At 34.6% G+C, this 12,398-nt stretch overlaps 2 protein-coding genes across 3 annotated transcripts; one reads left to right on the plus strand and one right to left on the minus strand.

Moving 5' to 3' along the window:
• The first annotated feature begins 11 nt into the window (after nt 1-11).
• Nucleotides 12-4,023, plus strand: LOC144843118 (large ribosomal subunit protein bL28m-like). Of its 2 annotated transcripts, none has more exons than XM_078699838.1 (8): nt 12-171; nt 399-498; nt 629-782; nt 1,196-1,337; nt 1,822-1,965; nt 2,506-2,644; nt 3,578-3,623; nt 3,973-4,023. In XM_078699838.1, the coding sequence occupies exons 1-8, from the start codon at nt 31-33 to the stop codon at nt 4,013-4,015; spliced, it is 909 nt and encodes a 302-aa protein (XP_078555964.1). In that variant the 5' UTR covers nt 12-30; the 3' UTR covers nt 4,016-4,023. The 2 variants fall into 2 exon arrangements, with proteins under 2 accessions (XP_078555964.1, XP_078555965.1); XM_078699839.1 differs by having other exon boundaries at nt 2,506-2,638.
• LOC144843117 (uncharacterized) lies at nt 3,807-11,971 on the minus strand. The gene is made up of 6 exons (XM_078699837.1): nt 11,921-11,971; nt 10,871-11,032; nt 7,218-7,407; nt 6,485-6,696; nt 5,713-6,002; nt 3,807-5,021 (listed from the first exon to the last, which is right to left on the minus strand). The coding sequence occupies exons 2-6, from the start codon at nt 10,949-10,951 to the stop codon at nt 4,712-4,714; spliced, it is 1,083 nt and encodes a 360-aa protein (XP_078555963.1). The 5' UTR covers nt 10,952-11,032; nt 11,921-11,971; the 3' UTR covers nt 3,807-4,711.
• Between the last annotated feature and the right edge of the window lie 427 nt (nt 11,972-12,398).

The following is a 12,398-nucleotide window of genomic DNA, read 5'->3' on the forward strand; positions in this document are numbered from 1 at the left end:
GCTCCGTGTGTTTTCCCAAAAACGGGAAACATGTCGTCGTCTATTCCGAAAGTGTATCGTAATGCAAAATCCGTTGTAAATAGTTATTCAAATAGATTAAATGTTATATCGGACACCTATAGGAGAGCAACAATACCCAAGCGTATTGGATTTGATAGATTATCACGACAAGTTAGTTGGTTTTTATTTTCTAGGCTAGGCCTAAAAGTAAGAAGACTGGCCATCATCATGCAATGTGCCACGATGTGATGCGGTTGGCCCCCTTTTGTTTGTATGCTATGGTCCCTACACCTAGGCCTAGACAACAGAGATATACAATGTTTTAAACTTTGACCTATGCCTAGTCTAGTTATTAATAATAAATATTATAATAATATTTATACTTTATCTTTATTTAGAAAATGAATGAACCTCCTGAATATGAATTGTTACCAGCAGCATATTTTAAGTATTTACCAAAAGGCGATCCTCCGGTCCTTCATTGGAGAGAAGAACCAGGTTTGTATAGATAGTAACAATTAAAACACCAGACTTACAGAAGCAGGCCCCTCCCCTAATTATTTCTATTTACAAAAAAAAACATTATGAGTAAGCATTCTTATATTTCATATTTTCTTGTTTTTTGTAGGTATTTGGAAGAAGGATCCAAAAACTGGGGAGAAGGTGCGAGTAAATAACGTTCCTGTCAACGTTGTTTATCCTAGGTTAAGTCAGGTTGGGTTATGGGGCGGAGAAGGTGTAATAAAGGGATATGCAAAAGCTCATAAAACAAGGGGCTTTAGGTAAGTTGGCTACAACCTTATATAACCAATAAATTCATACTAATACACTATGATAATTTTTTTCGCGCCTCTCCTTTAGGCAGTTATGTTCAAGAGAACAAAAGCATCAGGAAGCAGTTACCATGTGGTAGCTTATAGTTTACTACGGCTGAAAAAATGGGTATTTGGAAACTCGGACTGGGCATGCACATACCCCAAAGCACATCTCGGAAAAGAGAGTCTATGAAAACATTTGCTGATAAATATTGAGATGCATGTAGACAGTAGTTATCGTGAGATGAGCATCGTTTTTTGTACGAAATATTTCTTGTTTAATAAGGAATACAGGAGTGAGATTACAGTATACTTGAGCATGAGATTATCAGCAATTTTAATTAATAAGTTTATTAACCAAACTTTTCTTCATTTTACAGATATCCTAGAACGTGGAAACCGTTTATCACCACAAGAAAGATATACAGTGAGATACTGGACAAGGTGTTTGAAATTCAATGCACATTAAGAGCATTAAATAACATTGATGAAGCCTTTGGGTTAGACCATTATATACTAAAGGTAAACAATGCTTAAATACTGCATTGAAGTGCTCTAAAATGATTTATCAAATCTTTTATCGGTTTTGGTTTTCTTGTAACTCAAAGCTATATTGGGATTGGGGGCAGGAACATTCTGATGCAAGGCTCATGTAACTGCTGAAACATCAAGGGGCTCAATTTGCACAAAAGCACCGAGGTAACTGCCTACACTCATAATGAAAGATGCTATGGGTTTTTGAAAGTGCACACAATATGTGTACACTGAACCTCTGTTTTTTAATCGTTATCCAAGAAAACTGTTTTATTGATATTATGCATTAAATACAGTAGTTTATCTTCTTCTCTAAAGCTCTGTCTACACTATCAAACTAGTTTGACAAAAAAATATGATGTGCCCATATATGGAAATTATGATGTCATATCACAACCATATTTGGGCATATCACTACTATATTTGGGCACAGTTTGAGCTTAATGTATTATTGTGTATTTTCTGTTGATAGACTCCACCTGAAGAGCTGAATTCTTTACTAGGAATGATCTTGAAACGACACATGTTATTGGCACTAGCAAGGAAAGATATGTACCCCAACGATCCAGAAAAAAAGGACATGATATATGAAAAATATAAGCAGTATGAAGTTCCTGTAAGCACTCATTTGTTAAGCCTAGCTTGCTTTGCCTCTTGCACCGCTCAGCACAGCCTAGCCTAGCCTCAATCTGAACACACTCTAACCTTGTCTATGCAGTCCACAGCCTAGCCTACATGTTAATCTGTCCACACTGTGTAGCCTAGCTTTGACTCAATCTGGCCACACTGTAGCTTAGCCTGTGTCCCTTGGACCTGCAGCCTAGCCTGTTAATTGTAACTAGAAATATTTTCAATACTTACTGTTCATTAGTTTTGCAGCAAAATACTATTAACCAATCAGAAACAACAATAGTCTTGTGGTCACGCTTGATTAACCTGTGTAGTTTGACAACATTTTGTAGCTTTTAATTGAACAATGCATAATATACAGTATCACAGTTTATTTCACAACAATTGAACATGATCGCAATAATATACAGATTGTCTTAAATAGCATTATTATCGACCAGTAACAACACTACCTTTGAATAACACATCCTCATTGAAACCAGTGATTAAAAAGTTTTAATTATTAATTAAATTTTTTTTAATTCAGGAAGATGAAGCAATTTGGGTGGGGCTGACTAGAGGCGAGGCTGTTACCTTATATAGAAAGCTTTTGCCACCACAAGAAAAAGTACGGCCATTAAAAGATGTATATACAGAAGAGCTATTGAGCAAACTCAAAGGTATGAGTAAGTCATGCATGAGCAGATGGCATGTTTATTTAAATCGAGAACTTACGAAAAATGATAGTTGTCAGATAAAGGGAAATGTTAGGTTGTTTTAATACAATTAATGCAAAAGTAATGGAGCTATAGCTTGGTGGTTAACATGCTTGCCTTCAAATCCCAAGGTCCAGGGTTCAATCCTGACGTAGTTGACTATTTCAACTCCACTCCCTAAGCCTCAAAAGAGACTTAGTTTATAAGCATGATAAATTATTAAATAGTTTATCCATCCTGTCATTTGGATGCCTATGAAATTAAAAAATAATTAAATTTATGAACAATATTAGTGTTTGTGTTATATAAAGATATTCTTTACACAGTTATTTAAGCTATAAAATGTTAAAGAATTAAGAACAAGAACAATATACATTATATTATACAGTGTATTAAAAGTACAGTGCAATTACTACATAGAAATTACAGTAACGATCATATAAATCATAAATTCCTGTCTACACAATCAAACTTTATGCGACAAAAAATGTAATGTGCCCATATATGGACATGATGATGTCATATCACTACCATATTTAAGCATATCACACTTTTTTGTCGAGCTAGTTTGATAATGTAGACAGAGCTTTAGAATAATATTAACTGTACAATAGCCTAGCTAAAATAGCAAAAAGAAAATCCTCAAATAAAACACAAACAAACCAAGTATGTTATTTACAATACATTAATTAATATTAAATTAACCAACAAAATGTAACATAATAACATTTTTAACATAATGAAATATTTATACCGTTTATGACCGAATATAGTCCCAGGGGCTTAATTACGAAATTTGGTGAAAATTATATATATAGGATTATACTCAGTAATATACGGTAATAACAAAATGTGGATGATTGACATTGAATGTACATAATTTGATTTCTTTGTTATTTTTAGAAAATACACTTACCGAAGAATTTATACCAGAAGAGAAACCTAAAAGGTAAACATGGAGTTGCTATTAAATCTTTAATACAATTTATAAACTTATTCAATTACAGTTTTTTAAATGAAAATAAATAATTTGATAAAAGATTTTAATACAGTAATATACTGTAGTTTAACATTTTGTTCTCATGTCTGGAAGTTTATAAACGCTCTTGTAGATTGCGAGACAGAGACCTAGTTAGAAATAAAAGGTTGGCTCGTCAATTTCATTCGTTCATAGTTGGAGCTATAAATTATTAATAGCCAATTTATTTGTTAGCACAGCAGTTTATATTTAAACTCCCAAATTATAAAAAACTTACGCGTAAAACAAAGTTTAAAACATATTTTGCTTCGTTTTTCAGCTCTTTCATGTCAAGAATATTCAAAAGAGGCAAGGACGATTGAATACATATGATTTGATATAAATAAAGGGAGAAAAAGGAACATTTTTAGTTGAATTTAGACAAAACAATGATAAAATCATTAAAATATGCCATGGTAAAAAACCAAGATTTCATTTGAGTTTTATTATATTATTCTAGAGATGCAATGATACTACTAGACTTGGACCCAAGTCTGTAGTTACTGACTTGTTTATGTTAGTCCACCAGTCGGCGTTTCGATTTTTGTCTGAAAAGTTTACAATCTCAAGTAGTATACATATGAAACGCCATATGTGCCAAAATATTTATCTTTTTACTTATTATGACTTAAGTCAAAACTTACACTATGATACTCTTTGTAATATTGTTTCAAAAATGAGTTTACATTTTGAGAGTGCAATTTTAATTTTTGGATCAATCAAAATTATTCTACTGCAGTTATTGCAGTAACTACGTTTTTTTGCTGCAGTAATGTATCATTTATGTTTAAAAAATGTACAAAAAAATGTTTAAAAAAACTTTATGAGGCGGCCACTGCAACTAACAGTATGTTAATCGCCTACAAACTTACTAAAGCATAAACAGGTTGAAGAGTAAACAAACTATTTACTGCAGTAAACAAACTATTTACTGCATTAAACAAACTATTTACTGCAGTAACTGCAGTAAACAAACTATTTACTGCAGTTACTGCAGTAGAATAATTTTGTCACGGTCCTTAATCTTCCGAACTGTTATCACTAGAGGATTGATCTTGATTATGACGAGTGATTTTATATTTATGATTTTTTTTATTTGAACGAAACGATGCTTCGCCGATTTTTGAGATAATACTAACAGAATAGCTTGAAGAATATGGTTGGTTATTGTTAGGTATATTACCGAGCGGTGATTGGACAGACGGCATGTTGCGTAATTTTTGTGTTGAAACTTTCTCACAAGGTCGTTTCAGACACCGGCAGCACTCTGGGTAGAACGTCTTGTCTCGGTCACAAGGTGGGAATGACATGTTGTTGTCTTCTAATAATCTGGAGAAGAAAAATCTGCTGTATTAATATTCGGTTAATTGCTTAAATGTTAAAAATTAATATGCAACGATTCATAATAGGAATGACGTCATCGTTGCGCACAGTACGCTAAGGATCCCTTTTCATATCGTTTTATTGCAAATGGTGAAAGCTTAGCTATATAAGTGCGGTAGTCATCAAAGGCACTCATCCCAGTCGGTTCTTGTACGGTATCACGTCTAGCGACGTTAAACAGCCTGTAGTATCACGTCTGCTGACGACAACAGGCCTGTACGATAAAGGAAAATGTACACAGACGAGCGGTAACGGTAAGCGGTCCCACATAGAATCTGTATCTTTCCTGAGCAGAAATCGCCCGTCAGCTCCGCGCGTGTGTGTAAATGGTCATAAGGAATAACATAGAATCTATATTTAATATCGTTACCTCTCGTCTGTGTAAATTGGCCTTTATGCTCATTGGTGAACTGAATTCACACAAATCACAATTATCGTATATTGTATTGCAATTCATTTACGACTTGACAAAAAAAACAACATTTCGAGTAAGTAATAGTTTTACTTCCAGGGGCGGTTACGGGATTTTTTTAAACGGGGGAGCCCTAACATAAATAATAATATTCTGTCAAAAATAGATATCAAAAGGGTCATAATTTCGTTTTATATGTCAAAATGAGGTGTCAACTTTTCTCACCTGCATTGCTCTTTGGGTAGCTTGATTAATCCTTTGGTAATCTTTACACACTGGTTGTTTCCAGACGGACATCCACACGCACATGAACTGCGGTCCTGCACGTACGGACTGGGGCATCTGGTGGCGCATTCACACATACACGTTGTTAAATTCCATATGTGAGTAGATAAACAAGCCATTGTTTTAGTACAGCTCGACTTTTGTACGCAAGAGCAGGTTTTGTGGTTGACTACGTTGCGTTGAACTGAATGAACTACGGGCTGCCTTGCGTCAGTGTCGTACACCATAAACTAAAACAAACAACAGAGACTTAAGTCTGTCTACACTATCAAACTTCATGTGCCAAAAAAATGTGATGTGCCCATATATGGCAGTGCTATGCTTAAATATGGTATGGATATGACATCATCATGTCCATATACGGACACAAAGTTTGATAGTGTAGACAAGGCTTTACTATTGTTGGATATTTGTGATAACATTTATCATTAATACTAGACCTATGTTTTGATAGCTATCTTAACCACGCCAATTTCTAAAATTGATGCTAAAATGTTACTACGCCTGCAGTGTTGTGCAATTAAATGTTATATAGGTGCCATACAGCGCCTAAAGCTCTGTATACACTATCAAACTTTATGTGACAAAAAAAAATATGGTGTGCCCAATCTAGTTTGATAGTGTAGACAGAGCTTAATACAAGTGATCAGGTGCAAGTGTCGAGCGTCGTCGTGGACGCAATGCGTCTTTTCGCGCACTTTTGTCTAAATACCTGTTTCTTGACTAATTCTGTCTGGTTTGCTTTACACGTGAACCCGTCCGCGCAACAACCCGAATTCCGGCATCGGTTGACTCGGATACATTCGGGATACAGTCGGAAGACCAATCCTTCAACAATGCCGATCTCTTTATACGCGTCTATGATCACAGATCGTGGCGTACCGCACATCACATCCAGCGCTTGTTCAAGTAAAATTTCCCGATCTATTTATAAAATAAAATCAAGCATCACTGTAACTGTTACTTCACTGTACTGACAAGGAATCAAGACATTCTGTAATCATTAAGAAAAACGCTAAAACTAGTTTAATCTCACTAAAGCTTGGTTCCCACTAGCGTCGCAATGTAACGTAACCTACGCAACGTAAGAAAATGCCCTTCCAATAATAGTGTTTGCTCCCGCCTGCGTGAAATCAATCGATGTTTCCAGCACTGTTGCATCGTCGGTTCCCACTTGTGATTACGCAATACAGCACTTTGCGTCGTTGCGTTGTGTTCTAGTGGGAACCACGCTTTAAGCTACATGTAGGCTACATTCACACGAAAGACGGCGCCGTTTTATTAAATCGAGAAAGAATAGACAAGTGTAAAATGTACCGTAGCGTTAAAGCAAGGCAATTGACTGCACAGCATAGAGAGAAATTAACTTATTTCACTGTGGTTAAAGTAGTCAAAGGAAGGGCAGACAGACAGACTAACTGACCCTAACTCGGGCCCTAACTTACCAGTTTTCGTCTGTAATTCTAACGGCATGCTTCGCTGATCTTGACGTCCCTTTTGAACTCTTACGCCAGGTCTGGCTTGTGCGGCTTCTTGCGACCCCATGATCGCCTGCCATACATCTTCAATATTATTGTGTGGAAATATTGCTTCTAGGAATTCATCAGGTGTTTGTATTCTTCCATTTTGTGAAACCTTGTAAACAAACAAAAATATATATTTTATTTGGGCACAATGCCAAAGAAAGCGATTTTTGTATTCAGTCATAAGGCCAATAATATATATATATATATATATATATATTTGAAAATTTTTTTTATGTTGAATCTTTTTCGAAGGTGGTTTTCCAAATGATTTTGACCATAAAATATTACGATCATGTCATAAATAAGCAAAATCAAGGTTGAAAAATTGTATTAATGTCACTAGAAATCGCCTAAAATTATAATGTAATATCGTGACACGGGGCGGTTTTACATGATATTTCTTGCTTATATGATAATATCTGTTCGGAATGTTATCATTAGCACAATCTTGCCAGGAGCAAGCAATAGGCATAGGCCTGAACAGAATTAACTGTTCTTGTATCCCCGATATTCATAAACAAAACGTGTCTTATAAGTGTGTCCCGAGAACAAGGAACAGGAGATGAAGAGCATTTAAAGGCCATCAACTTCACCTCTCATCCGAAAGACGGTTAAACCATTAAAACCTACAAGAAACACTAATCCGCTTTAGTAATCGAACATGACCATGTAACAGCACAACCTGATAACGGATTAGATACTCATCATGCTAAGATTATGATAATCTGTCACATATATCAGGATTAAAAGATACTTATACTCTTATGGACATTATCCACAAAAGCATAATGATATTAAATAGCAGTAATTATCCTTGTAATTGAAAGCTTATCTTATTAGAAGTAATGAATTATACAGACGAGTATAAATGACAATGTTGAATTTAAAACTAGGACGATAAATAACATTTTGACAATCCCATCAGTTTAACGTATCTATGTATGCCGATCTTACTGTCTACACTACCAAACTTTACATGACAAAAAAATGTGATGTGCCCACAATAGACATGATGATGTCATATCACTACCATATTTAAGCATATCACTACCATATTTGGGCACATCACATTTTTGTTTGATAGTGTAGACACAGAGCTTTATATTTAAGCTTGGTTCCTAATTTGACGCGACGAACGACAGGCGTAACGCAAGTGTGTTGACCAATCACAAGCGACAGATCGGATGGTTCGTTGCGTCAAATTACTAGCGGCGCGCTTACGTCCTAATATAAGTGTGAACCCACCTTTAGAATTATGGGTCTTTCACACCTGTTCCGGCACGGTTCCGGTCCGGCCCCGAAAAATCAAATCGAACGTCGATGTTTCGTTGTCACGGCGCTCCACGCGGCTATGCAATATCAATATGCGAGTAGCCGCGTGAAAACGAAACATCCCGCGCCGTACCGGAACCGTGCTGGAACAGGTGTGAAAGACCCTTTAGCTTGAGGAAACAAACATTTGTAAATGACGAAAGAAATCTGAGATTGGCAACGTTATGTCAAATAAGCCTGTTAGCGTCGTTTTGTAATTCAACAGTCCCCAGTTTGTTGTCACCTGACATGATACAGTAGCCAGTCTGTTGTTTCTAGACATGAAACAGCCCCCGGTTTGTTGCTGGACATGAAGCAGAATGGACTTGCGTCACAGTACACGTAAAACATATGTACTAATACGGTATGAACTTAATCATGCTTACAATTTCGTCAGCAGACAATGATGATGATTTTAGCAGCCAGTGGTCAAAACTGATTGACTGGACATTTGGATATTAAACGAGTAAAAGGTCAAAACGTGAAACGTCACTACCTCACCTGGTATAATTAATCTAATAATATGTGTGTTTCAAAGGAATAATGAAACTAATTCATGAGATGAAATAATTCCACAGCGCTCCATGAGCGTATGGCGCTATATAAAACTCTATCGTTATTATCTTTATTAATTATAGGTTTTGCGTTAGATAATTGATCAGTGGATAATATCTAGAGAAGTGTTATCCAAATGAACCATAACAATATAACAAATAACTAAAACATAACTAAAAAGAAAATAGGTAAAACGACTGGTTTCTCTATTCTATTTTGTACAATATTGTCTTTGGTACAGATAATGTTAAATTAAACGCGAATATTTGTTATTTTATTTATGAAACGATTATGAATTGTAGGTAGGATTTCATTCAACTTCTAAATATGGTGACGTCATCACAAGATTCTATTGGCATAATTTAGAAAGGTTTTAGGCCTGATATGAATTGGTAAGAAGTTTATATTAAAAGACAGAGTATTGAAATGTTATGAATAAAGCTATTCTACCGCGAACGCGAATATTTCTTATTTCATTTATGAAACAAATGTGAATTGTCTATAGGTTGGATTTCATCGAAATTCTCTAATATGGTGATGTCATCACAACATTATATTTTAATGACATAATTCAAAAAGTGTTTAGGCCTGATATGAATTGGCAAGTATAGGCCTATTATTAAAGACAGAGTATCAAAATGTTATGAATAAAGCTATTCTACCGATGAGAGCCCAGTTCAAGATTCAAGATTCAATTTTTATTTGCCAATTAAATAATATGAGTACATTTTCAAATATTTAAAATTCTAAAATGTATATTAAAAAAATTATTAGTATATAAAAATATTTCAACCTACTTGAGATATATTATTTAAAAACAATCAATATTTAAAAACAGACATGAAATATCACAGGTATACAATAAACATTACTTTATACTGGTTCAAAATAATTAGTTAAAATATGCAATAAAAACGGGCAAAAAATAAAAATGCTTAATTGATTCAATTGAGATTATTCAGCGTTATACAACCTGATCGCTTAAGGAACAAATATCATAGGCCTATTACCTGTTATATAAATCCCGAAACGTAATGTAGGCCGCTAAACCATCTACACAAAATAAAATGTCTTAGGATTTCCGATCCATGACATAACAAGATTGACCTCCGGTACGTTGATCCAAATCCCGGTTGGAATCAAAAGTAAAAGTACCTTCTTCAATGTTTATGACATAGACCTAAATTCTGTTCTTGTAACTAAATATAGCATTACAATGGATATAGGCTTTTTAAAAACTATATAAAACATAATACATCAATAATGTAAGAAAGTTATGTTTGATGTGCCTAAATATGGTAGTGATATGGCCAAATATGGTATATGACATTATTTTGTCCATATATGGGTACATGGGTACACAATTTTTCTGTCACATAAAGTTTGATAGTGTAGACAGAGCTTTACAATTGCGGTCCTAAAAAACACAGAAAAGGCTAAATATACATTCGGCATAATCATCAAGTTCGCACCTCAATTATCAAGTTTGCTTGATTCTTAATTCCGGATTCTTCAAAATTTATTTTGAAAAGAATGACATAAAGAGATTAAAGAATACACTCACGGTATAAAAGAAATATGAATACTCTATACACTGTGAATATGGTTTCATCTATAATAAAACACAAAGAAATTCCATATGATCTTTAATTTGAGCGGTCTTTTTAATATGTTAAACATGTCTATTATTTACATATTTGACCTACCTGTGCATTGTAATCCTGATTGGTTCCACTTGCAGGTGTTACCAGCTGAACGAACAACAAAATGGCGACTGTTGCAAACATATTTCTTGAAGTTAATATCCACTTGTTATAACACCTTTTAACGATACAATTCAAAGTTAACTCAGCTGACTGAGTTTGTATCTGTACAAATGAAGCGAAAAACTCGTGTACAAATGAAGTGAAAACTCGTGTACAAATGAAGTGAAAACTCGTGTACAAATGAAGTGAAAAACTAGTATTTGAGAAGTTTTGATTCAATCGTCAGTATATATAATTATAAGCAAGTTGATAACAGACTCGTGGTAATACTATTCTCTTGTATAATGTCATCGCCTCGGTAAACTTCGATCCTCTGGGAGAGAAGAGGCAACCTACAAGCTAATAATACCTAAGCCACGCAATGCACACCGACATGCTTAGCACTTAAAACCAATAAGATATCGCTATAGAATGTTTTGGTTTTAGTTGAAATATGCTAAAGCAATTATAAACAGCAATGCCAAGACTTGATCAGTCGGGATATTCGTTTTTGTGACATGGGAATAACCGAAAACATTAATATAAATCACAAACGTAGGAGTTTCGTTAAAATATGAGTCAGTCAGCCTACAATAAATTTTAGTTTACGATGAATTATTTTAAAATAATTTAACACTTTGATCGAATTGGCAAAGTTACAAAATTCGATCTAATCCGCCGCGGTCTGTTGGTCCCTATATTCACTTTTAAAACCTCGTTAACCGTGTTTCAGATTTCTTTACATATATCAACTTATCTTTTGATTTATTAACATTTAAAAATGTACAAAAAATGTTTTGACTGGATAAAACAATTAAGCCCTTTAATCCCCTAAAACTTTCTTAACAAAAAAAATCACGAACAATGATCAATATATGAATCTCCGAACTCCGACCGCCCAGAAAGGCCGAATCTCCCACTAGACCGAACGGATAGGGACTTCCCTATATATGTTTTAATGTTATAGTCAAATAATTTTGTTTTTGTCGTCTTTATTTTGCTTGTACTTACCTTTTTGATCCGAATTAGGCCTATAATAGTTGATTGTGTTCTAGATGTACTCACAGGCTCCTCACACAGAGCGAGATATAACATACTGTATTATAGAAAACCTTCGACATGCTACAAAAACACCTAATCATCAACCATATCAATCTGTACAGTTACAATGATACATTCTAAATATTCAAAATTGACTAATTAGTTTTAGGATTAAACACGTTTATTCATATCATTTGAAAGAGATGATTTCAAAAACATTCCAACGTTCATTCCGCGCGTCCTTTGCTCGAGAATTAGAATATAAACGATTTTTAATTACCATGCTATCTGTATAGCCATCTGCTTACGTGCTCTCCATCTCATTTAGTGTTTAACCCCCACACAATATACCCTTTGTCGCTGCTATTACAATCATTGTGTCGTCATTATAATTACAATTTATATCGTAACTATAAATATGAAACGTCTCTTGTGTGTAGGTCCCGGG

Source organism: Antedon bifida, chromosome 5 (genome assembly GCF_963402885.1).
Source record: "Antedon bifida chromosome 5, ecAntBifi1.1, whole genome shotgun sequence".
In the NCBI taxonomy this organism is placed as follows: domain Eukaryota; kingdom Metazoa; phylum Echinodermata; class Crinoidea; order Comatulida; family Antedonidae; genus Antedon; species Antedon bifida.

Coding starts and splice junctions, on each gene's coding strand:
- LOC144843118 (XM_078699838.1), top strand. CDS start 31: ATGTCGTCGTCTATTCCGAAAGTGTATCGTAATGCAAAATCCGTTGTA. Junction 1,338..1,821: donor TAGACCATTATATACTAAAG/GTAAACAATGCT, acceptor TTCTGTTGATAG/ACTCCACCTGAAGAGCTGAA. Junction 1,966..2,505: donor ATAAGCAGTATGAAGTTCCT/GTAAGCACTCAT, acceptor TTTTTAATTCAG/GAAGATGAAGCAATTTGGGT.
- LOC144843117 (XM_078699837.1), bottom strand. CDS start 10,951: ATGTTTGCAACAGTCGCCATTTTGTTGTTCGTTCAGCTGGTAACACCT. Junction 7,408..10,870: donor ATCAGGATTACAATGCACAG/GTAGGTCAAATA, acceptor TTTGTTTACAAG/GTTTCACAAAATGGAAGAAT. Junction 6,003..6,484: donor CAGAATTAGTCAAGAAACAG/GTATTTAGACAA, acceptor TGTTTGTTTTAG/TTTATGGTGTACGACACTGA.